The sequence below is a fragment of the Natator depressus genome, chromosome 16, assembly GCF_965152275.1.
Source record: "Natator depressus isolate rNatDep1 chromosome 16, rNatDep2.hap1, whole genome shotgun sequence".
Taxonomy (NCBI): Eukaryota; Metazoa; Chordata; order Testudines; family Cheloniidae; genus Natator; species Natator depressus.
In genome coordinates this window covers 2,818,777-2,845,035 of record NC_134249.1, presented here as the reverse complement: position 1 = coordinate 2,845,035, position 26,259 = coordinate 2,818,777, and the positions used below count along the sequence as shown (strand labels likewise).

The following is a 26,259-nucleotide window of genomic DNA, read 5'->3' as shown; positions in this document are numbered from 1 at the left end:
CTGCGGGATTCTGCCCTTCCCTGGCTCCTCCTTTCCCGCCAAGCATCTGTGTGTTTGTGTGTGCTGTTTCTTGCGCAATAAAAGCAAACTTTTATAATGGTAAATCATCTTTATTTTTTTTTCTACAAGATGAGATTGCAGGCACTGCCAATACATGCACAGGCATTGTAATCACTTTCTTACAGGAATTCAAGACCCCCAAATGTCACCATTGCCTCCTAGGGAAACTACATGGGATGTAACATTGAAGCAGCTCAGACAGAGATATATGTTACTGGTGGTCATTGTCAAAGTGCTGCCTCAAAGCCTCCCTGATTCAAATAGCTCCCCTCTGGGCTCCTCTGACAGCCCTGGTAACTGGCTGCTCAAAATCAGCAGCCAAGCCGTCTGCCTCAGCACTTGACCCCTGAGCAAACCTTTCACCCTTAGCTTCACAGAGATTATGCAACATACAGCTATGACCATAGGAATATTATCCTCAGTGAGGTCCAACCTGCCATAAAGGCATCGCCAGCGTGCCTTTAATCTGCCAAAGGCACATTCCACTGTCATCCAGCACCTACTAAGCCTGTTCTTGAACTGCTCCTTATTGCTGTCCAGGTGTCCTGTGTAAGATTTCATGAGCCACGGGATACGCAGGGTCCCCCAAGATCATTATGAGCGGTTCAACACTCCCCACTGTAATCTTCTGGTTAGGAAAGAAAGTCCCACTTGCAGCTTTCTCTACAGGCTGGTATTCCTGAAGATGAGTGCATCATGCACCTTCCCAGACCACCCCATCTTGATGTCAGTGAAATGCCCACGGTGACCTACAAGCACCTGCAACACCACAGAGAAGTACCCCTTCCTATTGATGTATTCCATCACAAGGTGCTCTGGTGCCAAAATTGGAAAATGTGTGCCATCTATTGCCCCTCCACAGTTTGGGAAACCCATTTCTGCAAAGCCATCCACTAATTCATGCATACTTCCTAGAGTCACGGTCTTTCGTAGCAGGTTTAAAAGAGAACTGGATACATTCATGGGAGGTTAAGTCCATTAATGGCTATTAGCCAGGATTGGTAAGGAATGGTGTCCCTGGCCTCTGTTTGTCAGAGGGTGGTGATGGATGGCAGGAGAGAGATCACTTGATCATTACCTGTTAGGTTCCCTCCCTCTGGGGCACATGGCATTGGCCACTGTCGGCAGACAGGATTCTGGGCTGGATGAACCGTTGGTTTGACCCAGTATGGCCGTTCTTATGTTCACCATTCAGTGCTTGTTTCCCGAGCCCAAAAGCAACGTTCTACCCTGCACACCTGCTCTGTGAATGCCAAAAGCAATTTAAGTTGCTCCTATCCATATCACGCAGAATGTTGGGCGCCTGGAAGTCTTCAGTTAGGAACTTCACGATTAACTGCACTGCCATCTGCACTGTCTTCAGGAGAGTTAATAGAGCATAGGAAAGCAGTGCGGGATCCATCCCTTCTCACAAAGATGACGGGGTGCACAGCAAAGAAGGGCCGTTGAAAAATGCCGCGAAAAAAAGCCCATACTCCATGGGACAAAAAACAATGCATCACGGGACATTTAGCACTGTCCGACAGAAGGACTGCGGGATAGGTACCCACAGTGCATTGCTCACACTGTCAATGATGATGCCCCCACTATGGATGTGATCTGCTGACAGAGGGAGCAAGTGTGAACACAAAATTACGATTTTTATTATGTCGACTTTTGGGTATCGACGTCACTTTTGTCAACACAAATTGGTAGGGTAGACATGGCCTCCGTGAGTTAAATCTCAATCTTAAGCACATACTTAAGTGATTTGTTGAAATGCTTTTCTTGGTTTTATGACTACCAGTGTTAGAAACAAACAAACAGAAGGCCCTATTGAAGGGTATATTTACAGAGTCCAGATCTTTGAACAGAAAGGACAACATCAGATAGTATCAGCATGTTTACAATATGAATAATAAAAGAAGAGATAAGCCTAACTGAACTAAAGATGTGACTGACTTGGCTACTGTATCTATTTTAATATTTATTTTGTTATTGTGATGTTTGGTATTGTTCAACTCCACAAAAAAGTCTTCTATAAAATTACCCCATTTTTAATACTATTTTTACAGAGGATAAGATCTCCAGGGATGTAACAACTCATTCAGGGACTCATTTTGCTGTCCGATAACAAGTATTTCAGCATATAGATTATGTGCTTTAGCTGATACTTAAAGATACACCCCACCACGGTCACTGAGTATTTTTCCATCACACAGCTTTGTGCATACTCTACACTGGACCAAGAGTAACCAGAATAACTGGAAACTAGTAATCATGTTAACTTAGTTGTAGAAGCATCAGATCAAAGTTGGATCTGCAAGACAATAGGAATTCCAAATCCTAGCTGCCTTCACCACCTTCCAACTGTTAAGCAAGACCAGCAACTACCTTTTAAAAATGATCCCCTCAGCACGTTATCCAGGAACCCTAAAATCCTTGTAATGTCTGCATGCACAATGCATTTATTAGGAAGGCCTCTACACGCACTCTAAAACCAACATAACCCACATGTGAAAATTCCTCTTACAATCCTGAATACTAGCATGTGCTGCTTTTTCTGCTCCTACTAATGCATTCCAGTTCCCAGTAAGAATAAAAACAACAGCAAAGAAATAACCCAGGCAAGCATTTGGGCTATATTAACTCCCCTGCCCCTCCCACATACTTCCAAAGTGGATCAAATTAGAAGCATAGGAAAGGTATATGTTTTTCTTCCATTTCCCTTCCCAAGCCTATGGAGGGTAGGTACGTGATGAGGGCTATTTACTGACAGGGGTGCCTGATACAGGAAAAAGGGTAAAACAGGAAGAAAAGGTGATGACCAATGGTCTGATCCAAAGCCACTGAAGACAATGAGTCCTTTTATTGTCTTCCAAGGGCTTTGGGTCAGGCTCTGTTCAAGCAGCAGTCAGAATAAACATCATATCTGGACAAAACACAAAAATGATCCAAGATGCTGTTCACATGGGAACCGATGCCCACAGCTTGCCCGCAGTTAAGACATTCTTCTTAAAATGGCTACCATCTCCTATGGTTCTCAGTGGGACTCGGATGACAGGCAAAGATGACCGTTTACCTGCTCCTCAGTGTTCTTCTCCACCTCATCCCACAGGGGGCTGTCATCTTCCCTAAGCGCAATTTGGGGGTGACCATTAGGAATGATGGGATGTGGGGGGGAGATTTTGAAAGAGGATGATTTTTTGTTTATCCGAAGATTTTGTGTGTTAGCCTTTACTGATGGGAAAACTTCCAGCTAAAAAAAATAAAAATGAAAACATTTACCAATAAATGCAAGTATTTCTCTTCAGATATTACTTGTTACACCAGATCTACTCAAATAGAGGGGGAAACTCAGATGTGTGTGTGCGTGTGAGCACACACACATGCACAGTGTAATGCAGAGTACAGGGGGGATGGGAAAACAGGTGTGTGCACATGCAGGGGACTGTGGAGAACAGGATGGAGGAGAATCGGGTGTGTGTGCAGAGGCATCTGGAGGACAGGAAGGACAGGGAATTTGGATTGGAACCCTGTGTGTATGCGCATGCACATAAGTATGTTGGAAGACAGGAGGAAAGGGGAAACTGGACTGAACACTGGCTGTTTTGTGCAGCTTCGATGACACAGCACAGCTTTAAACCCAGTGTAACTAGTCAGTATGTCTGGCCAGGCTACTTTGTGATGCGCCTGAGTTACATTAAGCAACAAGAGTGTATCTGTGAATCTGGCCCTAAAAGGTTTAACGTTGATACTACCGTCTTCCAATTAGAAATAACACATAGAATCATAGAATATCAGAGTTGGAAGGGACCTCAGGAGGTCATCTAGTCCAACCCCCTGCTCAAAGCAGGACCAACACCAACTAAATCATCCCAGCCAGGGCTTTCTCAAGCCTGACCTTAAAAACCTCAAAGGTAGGAGATTCCACCACCTCCTTAGGTAACCCATTCCAGTGCTTCACCACCCTCCTAGTGAAAAAGTTTTTCCTAACATCCAACCTAACCCTCCCCCACTGCAACTTGAGACCATTACTCCTTGTTCTGTCATCTGCTACCAATGAGAACAGTCTAGAGCCATCCTCTTTGGTACCCCCTTTCAGGTAGTTGAAAGCAGCTATCAAATCCCCCCTCATTCTTCTTTTCCGCAGACTAAACAATCCCAGTTCCCTCAGCCTCTCCTCAGAAGTCATGTGTTCCAGTCCCCTAATCATTTTTGTTGCCTTCCACTGGAGGCTTTCTAATTTTTTCATATCCTTCTTGTAGTGTGGGGCCCAAAACTGGACACAGTACTCCAGATGAGGCCTCACCAATGTTGAATAGAGGGAATGATCATGTCCCTTGATCTTCTGGCAATGCCCCTACTTATACATCCCAAAATGCCATTGGCTTTCTTGGCAACAAGGGCACACTGTTGACTCATATCCAGATTCTCGTCCACTGTAACCCCTAGATCCTTTTCTGCAGAACTGCTGCCTAGCCATTCGGACCCTAGTCTGTGGTGGTGCATGGGACTGTTCCATCCTAAGTGCAGGACTCTGCACTTGTCCTTCTTGAACCTCATCAAATTTCTTTTGGCCCAATCCTCTAATTTGTCTAGGGCCCTCTGTATCCTATCCCTACCCTCCAGCGTATCTACCTCTCCTCCCAGTTTAGTGTCATCTGCAAACTTGCTGAGGGTGCAATCCACAGCATCCTCCAGAGCATTTATGAAGATATTGAACAAAACCGGCCCCAGGACCAACCCTTGGGGCACTCCACTTGATACTGGCTGCCAACTAGAAATGGAGCTATTGATCACTACCCCTTGAGCCCAACAATCTAGCCAGCTTTCTATCCACCTTATAGTCCATTCATCCAGCCCATACTTCTTTAACTTGCTGGCAAGAATACTGTGGGAGACCATGTCAAAAGCTTTGCTAAAGTCAAGGAATAACACGTCCTCTGCTTTCCCTCCTCCACAGAGCCAGTTATCTCGTCATAGAAGGCAATTAGATTAGACAGGCATGACTTGCCCTTGGTGAATCCATGCTGACTCTTCCTGATCACTTTCCTCTCCTCTAAGTGCTTCAGAATTGATTCCTTGAGGACCTGCTCCATGATTTTTCTAGGGACTGAGGTGAGGCTGACTGGCCTGTAGTTCCCCGGATCCTCCTCCTTCCCTTTTTTAAAGATGGTGTGACAAAGCTCTGTCCTTGCCTCCGTGGGTCCCACGTTTCCTGGCGGATTTCGCTAGCCTCAGAGGCTCACTGTGATCCTCCACGTAACCCTTCTTTCTCTAGAGACAAGGGTCACAGTCTACTGAGCCATTTTCATCATAAGCCAGCGAGGGAGGTGAGGAGAAGTTATCCTTCCTTGCACAGTCTCTGTTGTCTCCTAGTCTAACTGATTAATCAGGGGGTGGCGGAGCCCGGGTCCACCCTCTACTCCGGGCTCCAGCCTAGGGACCCTAATAGTATCAGCTATGGTAGCTGACCTTTTAGAAACATGACATGTACAATTCCCTGGGCTACTTCCCCCACAGCAGCCCTCACTTCCTCAAGCTCCACTTCACCCTTACCTCAGGGCCTCCTTCCTTGTGCCCGATATGGTGTGTACTACTCAGCCTCTCCAACAGCGCAACTTCCTCCCACAGCTCCTGACATGCACACCCATCTGGCTGACTGGGAGGCTTTTAACTAGTTTCAGCCAGCCCCTGATTGGCTTCAGGTGTCCCAATCAACCTAGCCTTCTCCCTGCCTTCTGGAAAGTTCTTAATTGGCCCCAGGTGTTTTAATTGACCTGGAGCTGCTTCCATTTCACTTAACCTGGTACCAGGGATTTGTTTAGCCTGGAGCTAATATATCTGTCTCCACTACTTTTCTATAGCCATCTGGCCTTGCCCCGTCACAATGGGCACTACATTAGCCTTTTTCCAGTCGTCCAAGACCTCCCCCGATCCCCATGCATTTTCAAAGATAATGGCCAATGGCTCTGCAATCAGATCCACCAACTCCGTTAGCACATGATAACATCCTCATTGAGTTTCTTTTTTATTGTTCACATCTTAATTTTTTAATTAAAAAAAGAAAATTTCCACACAAGAACTATATTAAAATGCAGTTAACATATCAGTGTTTTGGGGTAAAATACATTACAGGGATGTTTTAATTGTGCACAAAGCAACCCAGGAAAGTCACAGTTAAGATTAAATTTAAAAGCAATCCAAACATATTAAGGTCTGGAAAGTCAGTTAGAGAACCCAAACAGCTTTAACTCTGCCCTATAGTGACACCATAGCAAAAGAACAATATAATGTATATTCTAACATCAGTTGAATCTAATCAATTTAAGACTACAAACATGAATATGCTATAATCATAATCATATTAGGCATCACTAGAGGGCTGAGTTAAGGTAGTCTGCCTGTCTGAAATGTGAATTGCTAGACCCTTAACATGTTTGGATTTATTTTAAGTTTATCCCTAACTCTGAATTTCCTGGGTTTATCATTCTTGTTTTTTGGAATAATTAAACCATCCCAGTCATGTATTTTACTCTAAATTACTGACATGTACTCTCAACCCTAACCCTGTGTTACTGCAGCTTTTGTTTGAGACCACTAAGATGGGTGTATTTAAAATAAATAAATGGTATATTTTAATGCCTTTACCACCTAATTCCTAATTTTAGCAATTAGCCCTAGATACAATTAACAAATCTGTCTCTTTTATTGAAAACGAGCAAATATTAGCTCAATTCAACATATTTATGAAATCCATTTTCTGTACAAAATCAATAAATACAGAAGGAGAAGGTAATTTATTTGTTAAAAATGAAATGCAAAAATTATCTCCCCATCCCTGCTAAACCTTAACCCCAATGTTCTTGTATAAAAAACAAACAGAAAAAGAAAAAAGTTCCTAGATTTCTAATGCAGAGAGCTTTGAGTGGGAGTTCTCTCAAGCCCAGGAATATTTCTGGTTGTCAGAGGATAAAAAGATTATTTATTGTTTCCTTCCTAAACCCAGCTCCACTACCACCTGTTCAGAATTTAATATAAAGCTGTTAAACAAAACCAGAACTTTGATGCTGATTGCGAAAACAAGTTTCACTGTATCTGACCCGAGAAGCACTTACCTCTGATCCACAAGCAAAGGAATTTGATTTTTTTTTAGCACAGCTATCTTTTTACCTTTATAAGCTGTTTAAAAAATGTAAATAAAATAACTCAGTGGACAATAGAGGGCATTCATCCCCCAGAAAGACAGCCGCCACCCTTAGACATGAAATATCGCAGCACATTAAGTCATGAGACCCCGCTAATCAAAGCTGACAGGGCACTGAATGTGATTTCTGCTGAGACTTAGCGATATCATGGGGCACTGAAGCATGCACAGCCTGCCAGACTGCCCCGTTCATGTGACAATGGCTTTTATTCGCTAAAGGGGCCTGCAAGTGACAAGAGTCTCCTTTGTCTTTAGATTCCTGCATTTGGAGTGCAGGAGAGGTTCATTCAACCAGCCCCAGACACTCTTTGAAAGGCTGAAGTGTAACATAAGATGACCATGAAACACTAGCTTGCCTTCTGCCTACCCCTCATTCTTCTAAAGCACAGCCTGGCCTATTCAGCGTCTCTTCACAGAATAGCATCGTACTATATTAGCCTCTGGTCTGCTGAATTCCATCATTGTTTAAAAATACCGGTGGCCATCTTGGTTTTCATAAAGCCATTCACCAACACCGAAATGGAGAGCTCAAGAAAGAGAGTTCTGAAAGACTACAATACTATCAGCGCCTTGGAGTCCTGCACAACACATGGTGTGCATGAATTTAGTCCAGGCTCAGCCTGAACACAAAACGGTCTAATACACAAACACTAGATAGCTCAATGTATGGTTTAGGACAACTACTGAAACTAACCTTGCAACTATGCTTGGCTCATGAAGCAGCTATATAAGAAAGAGGCAACTATATCTAAAGGCACCCCAGCTGGAACTGTATAAATAGACATTTTAAATCGCTCTGCTTAGATACTACCCCCGTTACCAAACAATAGCATACACTCTAATCGTCAGCTTTAAAACCCCTTTTTGTCAACACCATAGTACTGCATTCCATCAGCAGCTGCCATCAACTGCATTCACACCAGAATGGATACACATCCAGAAACTTGCCACACAGCCACTTCTGCCTTTTTCCTTAACTGCCACCTTACTTACAGTCAGAAAAATAAAGCTCCCTCTGTATGTTTTGGGAGCACTAGTGCCATCCAGTGGCCAGTGAGGCTCATCTCATCCTCGCCTACTCCAGGGGTGCCTCACAGAATGCATCTACTACCTGCCACTATTACAGCAGAACCTCAGAGTTACGAAAACCAGAGTTACGAACTGACCAATTACACCTTATTTGAAACCAAAAGTACGCAATCAGGCAGCAGCAGAGACCGGAAAAAAAAAAAGCAAATACAGTATAGTACCGTGCTAAACATAAACTACTAAAAAATTTAAGGGAAAGCAGCATTTTTCTTCCACATAGTACAGTTTCAAAGCTGTATTAAGTCCATGTTCCATTGTAAACTTTTGAAAGAACCACCCCAACATTTTGGTCAGAGTTACGAACATTTCAGAGTTACGAACTCCATTCCTGAGGTGCTCGTAACTCTGAGTAGCAGGAATTATTCACTTCTGTGGCATCTGACAACAAAAGGGTGCTATCTCCAAATAATTCAAGATTTATCTTCCCATAACTATTTTTTATCCCCCCACTACTTCCATCCATAGCCACAGTGTTCTAATAGCACTGGAGGAGACAACCCAAAATTCACAAATCCCAAGAGAATGCTTTGCTCAGCTGCACAAATAACTGTTATTCTGACAGACAAATTGGTTCAGCCTTCGAGAAGTTCTAATATTGAAGGCGATGGGAGGGATCAGTTCTCCTTTAGAAGTAAATGAGATAACAAGCACACCAGTCTCTAGGAACATCAGGGACTTCATTGTCTGCAGAGACACTGTTCTCTTATGCAATTTGTGAGGGGTGGGACATGAACATGTGAGGCAAGGATGCAGACCTCTGAAAAAACTGTGCATTGTTCACATAAGAATATTAAATGTGTCCAGTGGCCTAAAGGGAGTGTATTTCTCTGGAGTAAAGACTGAAATCTTGGTGCCCCATTCTATAGATAACCCTTAGGGCTTAAACAAGAAGTTGGAGAAAGCAGAGAATAATATCAAATATTTAAAAGGATTTCAACCTTCCGAAGACTTAAGGTGGGACAGAAGGGGGCGAAGAGGCTCACATCTGAACATTTGTTACTGCCCCATCTGAAAGGAGCCCTACAGAAGGCTACAGCAGAATCAGCACAGGGATAGCTCAGTGGTTTGAGCAGTGGCCTGCTAAACCCAGGACTGTGAGTTCAATCCTTGAGGGGACCATTTGGGATCTGGGGCAAAAATTGGGGATTGGCCCTGCTTTGAGCAGGGGGTTGGACTAGATGACCTCCTGAGGTCCCTTCCAACCCTGGTATTCTATGACTCTATGAAAGCACAGTGTAGACATCCTCACCATGGCTTGCAGCAGAGGCCTCATAGTCCTAGTGCCAGGATTGTCTGTCACATTCTATTACTCTACTCTGTCTTGGAGCATACAGGCCCAGCACTTGCATTTGTTCTTTTGGTGATACTATAATTGGGAGGAAGATATGGGTAAGGGAAATGAAATAGCTCTGATATCCCATGGACAACACTGAGAAAAAACACCTTATTTGGTTCTTCTTCTTAAGGAAAAAGGATTATGAGCCAACTCTTCCTGCCCGAGGAGTGCTCAAGTCAGGGAAAGGATCCTAGAGAAACAGCTTCACACATAATTTGGAGCTTTCCAGTTCAAAATGCTTGAAGGAATCTGAATTTTCCAAAAGATAGCAGTGAAAAACTCATCTGTGTCCCTAGAGCCTCAAATGTCCAGCAAAATCTTATTTACAATCACACTTGAAATTAGTCAAAACACCTTGATTCAGTAATCCCATGAAACAGAGAATCTCGTTGGCAAGATTTTCAGTCAGGTGATATATACCACAAAAGATGTCCCTCACAATATTCCATTACTGGTCAAAACCAGGACATGTGGAAGGGATATTTTTTTATTTTAAGTACCCAAAAAATTAACCAAATTCTTGCGAACCTCACAAACGGAGTTGGGTTTGACTGGAGTTGTGTGCTCACCCACTACGAGGCATGAGGTTGAAGGAAGAGTAAATAAGTACCACCACGTACAACGATCATACGAAATTACACCACGCACAGCCCTTGCTGCCGTTACAAAATAGAACTTACACAGAAACATAACGAAAAACAGGCCCAGACACAAACAGAATCAGAGCTCTCAGTGTGCAAATCAAGTTGAAAATCAGGACCCACCTCTTTGTACTTGCCCTTGTGGTAAACATGACCAACATGTCCAAGCAAACTGTTCTGGTCTGCTGTACGTAGCTGAAAAATGCCGATCAGCGGGTCAAGGAGATTAACTTGGCTCTGGGCTAGTATTCTGAATACTCGGGCCTGGAGTTTCTTCAGCCTCAAGCCAGACTAAGAAATCAGAATCAAACACAGGCTTCATAAAGACCAACAGAATTCAATGACAGTCCAAAATGTAGTTTTTTAAAACATCAGACAAGGCAATGCATTGGAAAGGGGTTCTCCAGCTCCCCCTTGAACTTTGACACACAAATCAGGGCAACACGCTACACACATCATAGGCACCGACTCCATGGGTGTTCTGGCTCTGGAGCACCCACAGAGAAAAATTGGTGGACCCACCGGCAGCCAAGCTCCCCTCCCCCACCACCTCACCTCACCTCCGCCTCCTCCCCTGAGCGCACCGCGTCCCTGCTTCTCCCACTAGCTCTCAGCGCTTGCCACCACAAAACACCTGTTTCGTGGCGTAACAAGCTCCGGGAGGGAGGTGGGAGGAGCGGGAACGTGGCTCACTCAGGGGAGGAGGTGGGGAAGAGGCGGGGCTGGGGCAGGGATTTGGGGAAGGAGTCCAATGGGGCAGGGAGGGGGCGGAGTTGGAGTGGGGACTTTGGGGAAGGGGTTGGAATGGGGGCAGGGCAGGGGCGGGAGGGAGCGGAACAGAGGTGAAGTCGGCACCGGGCCGGGGGCAGAGGCAGGTTGAGCACCCACCGGCGCCAGCAGAAGTTGGTGCCTATGACACACATTACTTCACAGTAGCCAGTTAAAACAATATTAAATGTTGGTGGGGTAGAACTTGGAGAGGCCTGGTGCAAACATTAATCTGAGCATGGGGGAACACCCCTTTTTGCTAACAGAACTTCTTGCACTATTCACACCTCCAACTCAACACGAGAGTAAGAAACCAGGACAGAGGAGGTTCCTTTTGTGGTACGTGCCCACAGTAGAAACAAGCCTCGTGGCGCTTGCATCCACCAGCTCTCATGCATAGCAGGGAAGGGTTGCCTGTGGAGAACTCAATTTTATTCCCAGTCTTGTTCCCAGGCCCTGGAGCGGCCCTGAGGCAAAAGGATGGTGTCATGACACAATTACTAATACATACTTTCATACATAATCATTCTATTAAAACTTTGGAGTTCTTGACTCTCAACCCTGTGTTTGATTCAACTACAACAGACTGTAATGGCAGAAAATAGAGTTCTTGGGGCTCTGAATGGAGAAGCTGAACTCGCAAACTCAGGCAGTTTGAAAAAAAAAATGAAAAATGAAACAATACAAAGACAAAACCACCTAAAGTTCACAGGGAGCAATATAGAGAAAGGAAAAATCTCAAGGTATCAGAATGCAACCCAAGGAAATGAATGAATTACCACTTTGATGACCCTACAACTTCAGCTTGATCACCCAAGCTACCAGGAAGATTCATATTGTTACCACTTTCAGCACTCTGAGTGACAGAAGCTGCTACCACATTGCCAGAGTTACATAATCATACAGTAATTGTCTTCTATGTGCAAAACTGGAAGAGCATACAGTGATTGGGCTTATGGGATGTTGGTTCCAATGGGAAAGCCTCCAGCCAGGGAAAAGACTGAAAGGTCCATATTCCAGCAAGGCAGCTTGATTTGGGGAGACAGAAATTCTAGGCAGTGGGAGGAAATGGAGAGATATTTTAGCACCATTGGTGTTGTTTCACTTTCAGGCCAGCGTCACTGGAACATGCTACCTCAGTATGAATTCCATCAGCAGGTCACATTATGCTTGTGGGTACACTAATGGAAACTGGACTATGGAATAAAGTGATTGGAGGAGGGGGAGGCAGTTTGGGAGCATGAATATCCCTCTCTCTTTTCTCCAGGCTCTGTCTCTTTCTCTCTCTAACCTGCTGAACAGCAGGATGTTCCTTTATCCAAAGTTGCAACTCATTGGTGATGTAATACCCCAGGGACTGCCCTTTCCCCTTCCAGTCACTGCTGCTCTCCAGCATGTCCAGGAGTCCTGCCAATGGGTCTTCCAGAGCTGCAAAACCCCGCCTGGTTTCTTCCTTGAGCTGCTGAGATACAAAAACACATTGTCATGTACAAATAGATTAGTGAATCCTCCCTTCCCCCAGCTTAACACAAAGATTTTTTATTATTATTTAATTAAATCTATTCAGAGAGGTAACTGTTGCTATTCAACCACCATCCATGCTTCTAGTGACTTTTCATGTCATTTCAGATTCCTTCATGGCCCACTGCACCTCAAACCCAATGGGAAAAGCAGCAATTGTCCACACTAATTATCCCATAAAGACAGAGAAGTTGCTCTGCAGGACAGACAAAGGGGCTTAGGATTTGGAGGAGGCGGGTGTTATTGGAGAAGTGGCGACAGTAAAGGCAGGCAGGTTTACAAACCCTATTATCTACACTTCTAACATACCTACAGATAAGAACACAGATTAAAAAAAACAACTCTCCATTCCTGCACTGTAAACCTTTACATTCATCACATAACCACTGCAATCACAATTATGCAACACCTTACATTAGAGTGGAAAACCCTGAGACTAAAATAGTTAAAGTTTTAAATACAGGATAAAACATTTACCATCAGACTTGCTGAAAACTCAAATAGCCTTATCTGAAATCCAATTTTCCCTTCTCCAAAGAAGGGTGAGGTATTTGGTTTAGCCTACCATTCCCATTTTAGAGTGGACATCTCATTAAAGTTATAAGATGAAAAGTTTGGAACATGGACAAAATTTATGTTATAAATCTAAGGAATTTCAGGGTGATCTGTTTAAAAAAGTTAAGGAACTGAATGCTCACTTTGTGAATGTTAATAGGCAACTTACTACCCACCTGGTCTAAGTGATAAATTATCAGTACTAGGCAATATCTTTATAATGTTTACATTAGAGGATAGTTTCCAAGAAACTCAGGGGGTTGGCAGGGAGAAGAAGTGGCATCCTTCAGTAGCCCCACAAATACCTTTCACCACATGGTGCATGTACTGGCATGGAGCAAGGGGAGAGCAGAGACAGAAGAGAAGAATTCAGTAACAGCAGCTGCTCTCTTTTTTCTGGCTAAGAAGCAAAATCTGAAGGGTGTTGATTTCTGCTTGCAGCAAGTTTTACTAATTTATTCTACATGATGATCCCAGTTGCAGTTTCCAATGGAAACAGTATAAAAAAGACGGAAAAATGACATGGAAAACAAAAGAACATCTAGAGAAAATATGCCAGTCAGTTTTTTTTTTCCTTTTTATTCATCTAAAATATGTATTGGAAGACAGTGTGATTTGCCAGTAATTTTCTGTATCCCCTTTCATGTTGGGAAAACCTTGAGACTATAACAAATATAAATCTGTTTCTCTTTCCTGGGTTATCAACTGCATCAAGAAGAATACTGATGACTAACAAAGATGTGTGTTTAGACAAAAGTCTGCTAAACTAAGTCTCCCTAAGTATATTTCCCTGTGGCAAGAGATTGTGATGTCAAACACAGGACTCTAACCTCACTGCAAAATTCAGCAGAAGGAGAAGCCAGGCTACAGTGGAACGTCAACCACAAATATCTGACACAACAGCCAAAGGAAAACAAAGCGACTAGCAAAATAAACTGCACTATGTATAAATGGTCTCTTTTTTCAAAGCCCCACTTCAGCACATTTGAGATTGAATGAGAGCTTTCTCCACCCAGCTCAGGATCTCCTTGGCTGGAGTCAGAATCCGAGCTTTGGCAAGATTCACCACAGAACACAATGGCCTTATAAGACAGCAAGTCCTCACTCACACACACATATCTCAGAACAGTTGCAAAACTGGCAAGAACAGCAATGACAATATGTCTGGATTGATTTTTGATTAAGGATCACTCAGATATTCTAAGCAGTGGGAAAATCTCTCTTTCAAGTCTGCTAGTGATCTAAGGGAGTGATAAATGGTATGACAAATTAGAAGATTGGGCCAAAAGAAATCTGATGAGGTTCAACAAGGACAAGTGCAGAGTCCTGCACTTAGGAAGGAAGAATCTCATGCACTGCTACAGACTAGGGACCGAGTGGCAAGGCAGCAGTTCTGCAGAAAAGAACCTAGGGGTTACGGTGGACGAGAAGCTGGATATGAGTCAACAGTGTGCCCTTGTTGCCAAGAAAGCCAATGACATTTTGGGATGGTTAAGTAGGGGCATTGCCAGCAGATCAAGGGACGTGATCATTCCCCTCTATTCGGCATTGGTGAGGCCTCATCTGGAGTACTGTGTCCAGTTTTGGGCCTCACACTATAAGAAGGATGTGGAAAAATTGGAAAACGTCCAGCAGAGGGCAACAAAAATTATTTGGGGGCTGGAGCACATGATTTATGAGGAGAGGCTGAGGGAACTGGGATTATTTAGTCTGCAGAAGAGAAGAATGAGGGGGAATTTGATAGCTGCTTTCAACTACCTGATAGGGGGTTCCAAAGAGGATGGATCTAGACTGTTCTCAGTGTTAACAGATGACAGAACAAGGAGTAATGGTCTCAAGTTGCAGTGGGGGAGGTTTAGGTTGGATATTAGGAAAACCTTTTTCACTAGGAGGGTGGTGAAGCACTGGAATGCGTTACCTAGGGAGGTGGTGGAATCTCCTTCCTTAGAGATTTTTAAGATCAGGCTTGACAAAGCCCTGGCTGGGATGATTTAGTTGGGGATTAGGTCCTGCTTTGAGCAGGGGGTTGGACTAGATGACCTCCTGAGGTCCCTTCTAACCCTGATATCTATGATTCTATAATTGTATGTAATGTGCAGAAAGTAGTACATGAATGAACATCTGAAATCAGAGATGAAAATACCTATTAGGTCACCATGCTCATCACTCTGCCAGTGCAGGATTCTTCCCTAAAGTACATTTGCAATTATATGGCAAGTCTAGCAATGATTCACGTGACAAGGCTGCCTTGGGAGACTATTCCACAGCCTAATAAATCTCATGGTTAAGAAACTTTTGCTGATGTCCAGTCTATTTTCTTTTGCCCATTAGTCTGAGTTACAAAAGCAAAGAACCTTCTGCTAATCCCGATGGATTACTCAAAAATTAAGTTTATTTCTCTTCTATGTACAAATCATTGAAGTCTCTAAAACCCCAGAATTGGGGTCCTAGCCTAAGGTAGAGATCTATTTTTCAATCAGTGTTCAAGGGGTGGAGAGGTGGGGGAGGTTAATGGAAGTGATTAACTCTCTTTAGCATTGACAGGAATCACATACATAAGCCACCGCACCCTGTGCCCGGTTGAAGCAATAGGTGCCTTGGTGAAATCAATATATCTAATCTTTAACTTTACTCATTTATTGTTAATTCAAGGTTAGGGTCACTTTGCTTCAAATTATTTTGTCTGGAACAGTGATGATGTCAAATGGTAGATAGGGGTGGGGTGAGTGGTTAGAAATTCAGGGCCTTATTCTGTTCTCAAATGAATGCATGAAGTTCCCCTTGGCATCAACACGGGACACAACTGTGTATCTGAAGGTAGGAAATGTCCCAAAAAACTGATTAGTACCGTTGCGTGGCAGCAACCTGATGACAGCTGAGAGAGAAAAGTGTGTGTGTCTGTCTGTCATATGTCAGTGCAGACATCAAGAGTACAGTCCCCCCATTAGAATCACTGAATCATTTTACCCCTCATCGTCATTGCCATGCTTCCCCGTCTCCTGCCTCATCTATACAAATGACCTTTCTACTGGTCTGGAGGCCCATCTTTCAGTTTCAAAGAGAAGTGGCTCATCTGCATTGGCAGATGTAGAGATATGGCAGTGTAGTGAGTGGGATCCATGTGGCTGTGCATGCTTGTCATGAGCCCACACGTGTATGATGAACATTTAGTCTGTAAGGGGGTCTGTCTTCCTTTGGCGTAATTCAGGAGCAGTTCACAGCAAATAACCTGAAATCACTTGCATTCCTGGGATGATGCAGTCTGAGAGACTTGCTGAATAAGTTATGTAGGCTGGGATGAGCCATGGAGACCCTTAAGTTACAAAAAAGATGTGGTACAGTCTGCCCAGGACACTTTAATGGGAGGCTTTTTCATAATATTTTGGTTTGCAATCCACCCAAATTCCAGTTTGCACAGTGTATAGATTTTGATGATTATTTTTCCCTGTTGTTGTTCTGGTGGAATGACCTGTCCTCAAACCCTAACAATTAATGTTTTCCTCTTTCTCTAGCATAACTTGATAGAAAGCCCCCGTCTTCAGAACTGTTGAGCTCTAGTCTGTGTCAGTAATTGATGATTCAAAAAGATACCTCTCGATCGTTGTATTTCCAGCTGTTCAATTACTAAGGCTGGGGGACCGCAAGCCAGAAGAGCTGGAAGGTCTAAATGCACCAATCAAGTGTGATGACCGAGCAATTCCGACCCCTAGGATGTAGCACGTAGGCGAGGGCCCTTTGGGCACACTAGCACAGTCGACTGGATATATTCCACACAACGATATCATATTGTGCAAGTTCCCAAGTATTTCAGGAAAACATTTCTGCTATTAACCTGGCTGCAGAGCAGAGACTGCTAAGCACGGGAAGCTAAACAGCAACCAGGTATGTCTAATTTTTTTGTTAATTTCCTGAGTTCCCAAATTTAGATGAAGTATGTATCATTCCTGTGGAGAAATCTATACATGGCACCTAGAAAACATAGGGCTGTTTAAAAATATATCAATAATTTCACAGAGACACTGTCCAGCCAAATCGCAGCACACTGCTCCAAAAATCAAAAATGAAAAGACATCATGAACTATGAAGGCTTAAATATTTATCCACTTAGCAAAGCGCCCCCACCCCCTATGAGTAGATGTGCAGGAGATTTCAACACTCTCCTTGCCAGGCATAAGGATGACAGGGTACTTCACATCTTCAGATTTCTTACTCTCTACATTAATTGGACAAAAAATGTTTAAAATAAAAGATAACTTTGATTTTTTTTTTTAAACAACTCAGCCTGTCTACTGCAGCCCTTGTATGTGCGTCCCACGACTGCTGCACATTGGACAAGGCTGCCTTTTATTTTCCCTTCACACTGCAGATCCGTAGGTCCTTCCCCTATGTATTGGAATTGAAAGCCATCATGAAGAATTGTGGGTCTGACCCAAGGGCTTTGAGGCTGGACATGTTTTGCATACCGTTATTAGCTCCAGTGTGAAGGGGAGGTTCACTATACAGCCTTACCTTGTTCATCTCTTTCTTTGTCCAGAGGGACTGAAGAGTTTTCAGCAATAGGAGTGAGTCCTGGCCTGGAGAGGAGGGAGGAAGGGGGAGAAGGGAGAAAGAGAGGGATATGGGAGAAAAACAAAACAAAACAGATTTAGTGCTTCTGTACAGGCAGTCCAGATACACTGGGGCACTGTTCTGCTGAAGAGAAATAGGCCCCTCCATGCCACTGTTTGAAACCACCAACCTTCCAACTGTCATTCAGGATTAAAGTGCTAAAATCCCTCACTCTGGAAGCCTAACAAAACCACAACAGACATCATCCATGCATAGCTTTAACTAAACACCCACACACATGTAAACGCTTATTCAGTGCAAAGCTCTCGGAGTGTATTTACAACGAAATCGTGTCACCATTCTTCAGCAAATATGACTGCACTGATCTCTCCCATTTTTGAAATAAAAAACTGTACAGTACCAAGAAAAGGAGTACTTGTGGCACCTTAGAGACTAACCAATTTATTTGAGCATAAGCTCAGTACTAGAAGAGTTAGTTTCCTGCTTGGTTTAGAAAGGATTATCAATGCTTTCTGAAACTTTCACTGGAATAGATGGAATAGACCTGGGCTTGGACCTCATCCCAGCACTCAGATGAGAGACAGGAGTGGGTGAATTTGTTTGGAGGCCGCCTTAGTAATTGTAGGAGACACTCTGTCAGTTGGCAGTAATTGCCAGGCTGCTGTTCTTCAGCTATACTTGTTTGTGTTATTAGATTAGGCCCAGAGTTTATGGTGATCCTGGCAAGGCATAATTTATTGGAGGATGACAGAGGATGATATACTCAAAACCCACAAATGTGATGCCGACTAAAATTACGGGAACGTCATCTGGGCTTTTCCACTGCTTTTACAAACCAAACCAATAATCACAGCAACTTTTTAAGCTTTCTTGACAAAAAGTGTCATCAGAAAGTTTTAAAAGTAGATTTTGTAACTACTTGAAAATTTAAATTAAAATCCCTTATTATGCATCAAACCAGTCAAAATGGGGTTCCTGGAGCCATCAACATTTAGGCATATTTAATTTAAAAGGCAATACAATTCTCAATATTGGTCTCTGCATGTTTCATAAGAATATTCTTACTCAATTTTGCACCAATGAGAACATGTTACTGGGGAATTTTTTGCTAAACTGTGAAGTCCAGAATGTAGTCATTGAAAATAGGCTCAGGCCTCTTGGTTAATTAACAGGTTTCAGAGTAGCAGCCGTGTTAGTCTGTATCCGCAAAAAGAACAGGAGTACTCGTGGCACCTTAAAGACTAACAAATTTATTGGAGCATACGCTTTCATGGGCTACAGCCCACTTCATCAGATGCATAGAATGGAACATACAGTAATGTAATATATATATATACACACACACACACACACACAGATAAGTTGGAAGTTACCATACAAACTGTGAAAGGCTAATTAGTTAAGATGAGCTATTATCAGCAGGAGAAAAAAACTTTTGTAGTGATCATCAAGATGGCCCATTTAGACAGTTGACAAGAAGATGTGAGGATACTTAACTTAAGGGAATAGATTCAATATGTGTAATGACCCAGCCACTCCCAGTCTCTATTCAAACCCAAGTTAATGGTATCTAGTTTGCATATTAATTCAAGCACAGCAGTTTCTCGCTAGAGTCTGTTTTTGAAGCTTTTCTGTTGCAAAATTGCCACCCTTAAATCTTTTACTGAGTGGCCAGAGAGGTTGAAGTGTTCTCCTACCGGTTTTTGAATGTTATGATTCCTGATGTCAGATTTGGTTTGAACAGAGACTGGGAGTGGCTGGGTCATTACACATATTGAATCTATTCCCTTAAGTTAAGTATCCTCACACCTTCTTGTCAACTGTCTAAATGGCCCATCTTGATGATCACTACAAAAGTTTTTTTCTCCTGCTGATAATAGCTCATCTTAACTAATTACAGGTTTCAGAGTAGCAGCCGTGTTAGTCTGTATCCGCAAAAAGAAAAGGAGGACTTGTGGCACCTTAGAGACTAACAAATTTATTTGAGCATAAGCTTTCGTGAGCTACAGCTCACTTCATCGGATGCTTATGCTCAAATAAATTTGTTAGTCTCTAAGGTGCCACAAGTCCTCCTTTTCTTAACTAATTAGCCTCTCACAGTTTGTATGGTAACTTCCAACTTATCTGTATGTGTGTATATATATATATTACTATATGTTCCATTCTATGCATCCGATGAAATGGGCTGTAGCTCATGAAAGCTTATGCTCTAATAAATTTGTTAGTCTCTAAGGTGCCACAAGTACCCCTGTTCTCTTTTTGGTTAATTAAATAAACTTGAAAAAGAGACACAATTAAACTACCCTCTGTATGCTATATATAAAACCTAAATAACTGACTTCGAAATGTGGGAAAACTTGTATCTTAGTATCCCACTTCGGCTAACAGAAAAGCAACCTCAAGTGCAAAAACTTTTGCCTCAACTCGGCTACATTATAAAGTGTGATAATTATAGAATATTGTAAGAAGCCAGTTGATTGCACGTTGAACCGAAAGCATTGTATCACTTGTTCAGGTATTTCTACCATGCGGTTCCCTCTAGGAAATACCACAATCAGCTTGACTTGATGTTTACAATTCATTGCATAATATTTTACATCATCATTGGAAAAGTCAAGCTCCACAACCATTGTTGAGCCACTGACTTTTGCAAGAATAAAAATGCATCTTTTACACACACAAACACATAACCCTCTCCTATTGATTTCAAAGGGGAGGTGTGCCCATGTGAAAAGTCAATATATAGCCCAACGTGTTCAACAGAATTCATTGCAAATCTGAACCATTATTAATGTGTGGAACGCTTTGGGATCATACAGAGAAACTAAGAGTTATGACTTTGCATAAGGCCAACAGTTAAACCTGTTACAAGCTTTCTAGACCTCTGTCATCAAAACAAGTTCCTTCTTTGGTGACCCCCCCCCCCAAATCTTTCCACAGTTGAAGCAAAATCCCACCCAAATCTCATGACTGCTTGAATACAAGGATAGAACAGTAGCAATGCAAATAGTCGTTCCAGTCGACTTCCAGTGACACAGCACTGTCACCAGCTCTTCTGAAAAACATATGCTCATCTCCTCAGATGTAGGATAAATGCTACAATGCAATCACAAGTGCAAACCAACTTCAAAAACAATTAAAGAATTTTCAATGGGATGTATACAACAGACAAGTAAGCTATCACTCCCACATTTGCTCCCTCCCTGTCTATCCTGCTCCTGCATTTCCACAGCCCTGGTAGAACCCACACATTCAGCAGACTGTAAGATCTTCCCAGCAGTTACTCCTCCTTTGAAAAAATTAGATAAGTTCATGGAGGATAATGGCTATTAGCCACGATGATCAGGGATATAACCCTATGCTCCAACTGCCAGAAGCTGTGACTGGACGACCAGGGATGGATCACCAAAATTGTCTTCGTCTCTGCATTCCCTCTGAAGCACCTGGCATTGGCCATTATTGGGAGACAGGATACTGGGCTAGATGGACCATTGTTCTGACCCAATATGGCCGTTCTTATGTTCTCCTGGCTGTCCGGGGCTGCTGTCAAGACACAGTTCCAGGCAGCCAGGCTACTTCTCCTTGTCTTTCCTGTCTTCCCACACTGCTGGCAGAGAAAAAGAGAGGTGGCAGTGGAGGCTAGCACCGGCTGCCGCAGTCTCTCTTGCCGCGGGAAGGTCTGGTGGGAGAACAGAGGAAAACAATGGGAGAGAGGGCATAAGCAAGGCAAATTGGATAGGAAAGAAAGTGGGGAGTGGGATCGGACAAAGCGATACACTTACAGGGTGTGTGTATGTGGGAGAGCACAATAGTGAGAATGAAACAAAACTACAGTTTCTCCCTTGGAAAGCAACCACACTCCAGCTCACTGCAGGCCCCTTGTCTACATCCAAGATTCCACTGAACAAGGAATCATATATAGAAATAGTAAGTACACTACACAAATCCTAATTCTCAGCAGCAGTCCCCTCCTCTCCCTTCTACAACCTCATGCAGACTTGGGGATGTCTATGAGAACATTCAATCAAGGTTCGGTGAATATAACATCTACAACCCAGTGACAGACAAAAAGACGGATTTGTGGGGTGGGAGGGCACAAATGAAGCTCAGAGGCAACACCCTTTGCTGCCCAGCTCCACTGCAATGTTCACAAGGAAAGGGGAGAGGGTGCTGGAGTTTGTATTGAACTCTGCTTGGACACCCTTATCTGTCCTACCAGACTTTGTGTAAGTGGGGGAATGGTCCCGCTACTGTGGGGAACTTTCCTGGCTTATACACTACCCCGGTGGAATGGGCTAGCGAAAGGATCTGAATCCTCGCTCCCGCTCCCTTTACCCAGAGGCCTGTCTGACCTTGAGGGCTCCCTCCCACTCTCCTGTGTGGCAGAGTCCTCGTAACCCCAACAAGGCTGGGCCCAGGATGCCTGGGGGGCTCGACCCCCCACCTTGTTGTGGTCATGCAGGACAGGGGCTAGGGTGTCCCCACTCCGGGGTGCTCTCTGTGCTCTGGATGCTTCCCTGACCCACTGATCGTTCCATACAGTTCAAAGCAAATACAATTTATTAAACAGCAATCAGTTTAAAAATAAGGAAAAACGGGAAAGGTAAAAGGAAAACCCATCACCCCACTCTCTGGCCTGGGGACGTCACAACCAGCATCTCTGGAACATCATGGCAGTTCACAATCTGTCTCTCCCCCGGCCGAGGCCCCTGTCCAAGCCCTGGCTGTGCTGCAGGGATGCTGCAGGTCAGACACTTGCTCTGGCGGTGGCCAAATGCCCTCAGGCTCTAGGTGGCAGGACCCTTCTTCCCAGCGTCAGCCCCCCATCAGGGTTACAATCCCCCTCCAAGTCTGGCCTGCAAGGCCTGTTGGCTGGGAGCATCTCCCTATGCTGGGCCCGCTGCCCAGGGTCCCCCCTCACTCTCCCCAGCTGCTCACCATATCCAGCTCTGGACAGCTCCAGCTCCACCTCCACTGTGCCTCAGCACTGCTGCTGCTCTGCCTCTAGCCTCCTGGGCTACTACTCTGGCCCCTCTGGCTCTGGTTGCTACAGCTCTGCTCCCAGCAAAGGTCTGCTCTCTGGGCTGTTTCTGTGGCTCTGCTCCCAGCACTGACATGCTCCCTGGGCTGCTTCTCTGGTTCTCTGGCTGGCACAGCTCTGCTCCTGGAGGATGGGACCCCTCTTGCCTCCGGACTCCCTCGTTAGCCTGCCCACCCTGTCAATCAGGCTGACATGGAGCATTGGCCTCTCCCCATTATTCCTGGGTACTGTCAGTATCAGGGTCCTGATTTCCCATTGACACTTCCCCTTTCTTTTGGTACTGGGAGCTAGACAACCAAAAAAAACCCGTGAGTTTTAGTAAAGGGCCAATGTCCTCTTACATTTGGCTAGGAAACATGATATAAATTTGAAGTTCTTACCTTCTCTGGCTACTGGAAGGGAGGAGGCACTGTCTGTCTCCTCTTCCCCAACCAGAACCTCTGGGGGCAAGATGGAGGTCTCTCCCCCATCCCTCTGGCTGCTGTGAGGGGTGGAAAGATGTCTTCAATATTTTCCCTCTCCCGCCATGGTTTGGCCCTTCTCCGCTGAGATTATCTCTAGTGCCTATCCCTGCAGCAGCCCTTAGATTTCACAAGCAGCAGCATGAAATCAACACTATTCTTGACAGAACAGTGTCAATAGTGCTGCTACCACAGGGTTGTCAATAACTGCCCATGCAGGGTCTTGTCAGTTTCATTCTGCTGTGTGCTGTGAGCAGCACAAGGGGAGCAGCAGCATAGGAGCTGGCTGTCTGCAGGTTCAGGAAGAAGAACCTGCGTCGCCTCAGGTTTCTTTCCAACCAGACTAGATATTTTTCAGATAAAAGTTATATTCAAGAGAAACTGATGGCTTGCTATGGAAAGCTCCCCAATAACTACTGGCAAGTGGATTTTTCAAGTCCTGAATTAGATAAACTAACGACACAGGGATGGACCCACAACAAATAGGTGTGAAGATGGTGTGGGAGAGCTGCACTCTTAGCCTCCAAAACATGCATGCCAAAGAGAATAGTGGGGAGCAAAGTCCAGTGTAGCCAGTGAGACCATGAGTTTGTGGTGAAAAGTCTCAGAGTGCCCTGGATTGGCGATCTACTCTACTTCCCAAGGCAAAGCAGAGACATCAATATCACATAAACAATCACTACAATGGGCACTGATCTTCATCCTCATTAGCAGGCTCCACAGAAGTGCCAAGCTCGGAGGGTGGTCCAGAAGCTCTGAGCCCTAGAAGAGGTCCCGCAGAAATACCCTGGTGGAGCCCTGGGAAAGAAGCATATTCTGCACCTGCTCATTGCAGGCGCAAAAACCTGACTTCCCCTCTGGCCCCTTCCCCAAACACTAAATTCATGTTTTAATAATTGTTTTTACAGTAATTCAATAACATTTAACATTTTTAATTAAGAAAATAAACCCTCTTCCTTTGTCCAGTAATAAAAGGGGGTCACTGTAAATCCAGTCTTTCCCAGTTCTCAATGTCTGCGGTTGCATTTAAAAACCATGAAAACCACAGGGTTTATATTTTTAAGTTGGAAAAGTGCCTCTCAGGAAAGCCAGAAACTTCTTTCTATTCATTCTCTTTTTTCTTTTTGCATAGATCATTCAGAACACATTGTGATCATGACAAAACTGGCACACACAGGCTGCTGAAGTAAAATGATGGTTTGGTCGTGTGCCATCTCAAAATTTTACTGAAATGTACTGGCAACAGAAATCCATTTTCTAACCAAAGCCACTCGTGTATCTTGCAGGGGAAAATGAGACTTCAACCCCCAAAGAAGAAATTCACCAGTGAAAAATCTCTCCGTGTTTTTTCTTTGTGTCAAGAACCAATAAATGCCATACAGCCTGAGACCTGGAAGAATTATGGTCAACTAATTAAAAGAAACTGAAAGTAAGAGAAAGAAGATAATGTGATTGAAATTTAGGATTGCATCAACCAGTCAATTACAGCTGCACTTTATAGCTGGTAAAGGTCAAGTTCTATTTGCCAATGCTCAGGCCTTCTCTAAGGCACTGTTAACTCACATCTCTAGCCTGAAAAATGGGCGGGCTTTCATTTTTTAAAAATTAAGTCTTTATTACCATGTCTAACAAGAGGCAGATAATAAATATAATGATTTTCAAACCAAATCCACCCATCAATTAGGTCATAAACAATTTTAACTTTCCCCTTATGGTTTTTGCCTAAAATAATACTAAAACCCAGGAAACAAGCCTATCCTCAATGAACATCTTCAGTGCATCAGAATGATCATTTGGGACAATTCTGCAAAAGAAAAGAGGGTTGCAAATATTTAAATATCATACTGTTAAGCTGTACATACATGTATGCAGCATATCTGGAGCTAAGAACTCAACAAATAAGTAGCTTACAAGTTGGAGGTGCAGGGTTGCGGGCAATCACACTCATATCACAGACACAAATGTACAAAACCAAAGCCATGGTCTCAACTGCCTTGATTCCACATGCAAAGTAATAAACAGTTTAGATTTACTGAAGCCTTTATCAAAACCTGATTTGTCAACAGTCCCTCAACAAAACATTTGTATCCTGACACGCAAGGTACGCTGGATACATAAAGTGGAAGGTTAGTGGGTTCAGGGACCAACTTGAAATTGTTTGGGTGACATTAAAGATAAATTTCTATCTTTTCTGATTATCAGATATTGTTTTTTAAGGTAACTAGCTTTGAATTTTCAGACTAACATTGGGGATAAAAAAAAAAAAAGATACAAAGTTCCTCCATAAGCAACAGATAGATATTTACAACCTTAAAGTTTTCAGCCTTGAATATTCTTCATGTACACATCTTACATAAAGAAACTTCCAACTTCACCACATACTGGTTGGAATAATTAGCCTCTCCATCCTTACTGCACTGTGTAAAGGGATTCTTTGAGCTTGTGAACATGTTTTTACAGGAAACTGCTCTTGCCATTGTGAATTCCATACTTTCTTTGTAATTATACACTCATTCATAAAAACACATGTAACAAACACCTGAAGCAAGACATTTTTAAAATATTTGGGCAATTTTATAAGAACTAGCATTATACTTCACAATATACATTTTGAAGCCCTGCATCATAACTGCATTTAAGAGCTCACTAAGAGAAAGCAGACATTAAGAGGAGAGGAAAAACAAGCAGTAGATGAATTTTGGATAATTTGAGAGACTGGAGAAAAGATGAATGTACAAATACCCAGATAGAAGTATACAGAAGGGAGTGCAACTCTCCTGGTGCTTTATAGGAGGCTTATTAAACAACTCATTACTACTGGGTTTTACTGTAGGAAAAAGAAAAAGCACTGCCAACATGCTGACTAGCTAGTGGAATGGAAATACATACCAATTAGAGATTATGGTTACCTAGCCAAAGGATCGTTTAGCTCATTCATTGATTTTTAAAGTTAGAGTCCTATTACTACAGTATTGTTGGATCCTGCCAGACCCTCCTTGCTTTGTGCTGAACACTCACTGCCTCCCAAA

At 43.4% G+C, this 26,259-nt stretch overlaps 1 protein-coding gene across 4 annotated transcripts in view; it reads right to left on the bottom strand.

The window, feature by feature from the left end:
* The window catches only part of EXD3 (exonuclease 3'-5' domain containing 3), a 584,821-nt gene that overhangs the window by 423,214 nt on the left and 135,348 nt on the right, over positions 1-26,259 (bottom strand). For 3 of the 4 annotated variants that reach the window (XM_074974168.1, XM_074974170.1, XM_074974169.1), the window contains exons 4-6: positions 17,669-17,733; positions 12,375-12,545; positions 10,439-10,606 (exon numbers count right to left, since the gene is read on the bottom strand). In XM_074974168.1, coding sequence (XP_074830269.1) covers positions 10,439-10,606; positions 12,375-12,545; positions 17,669-17,733 — 404 coding nt within the window. The remainder of the gene's footprint in view (positions 1-10,438; positions 10,607-12,374; positions 12,546-17,668; positions 17,734-26,259) is intronic. The other variant, XM_074974172.1, reaches the window with a different exon arrangement.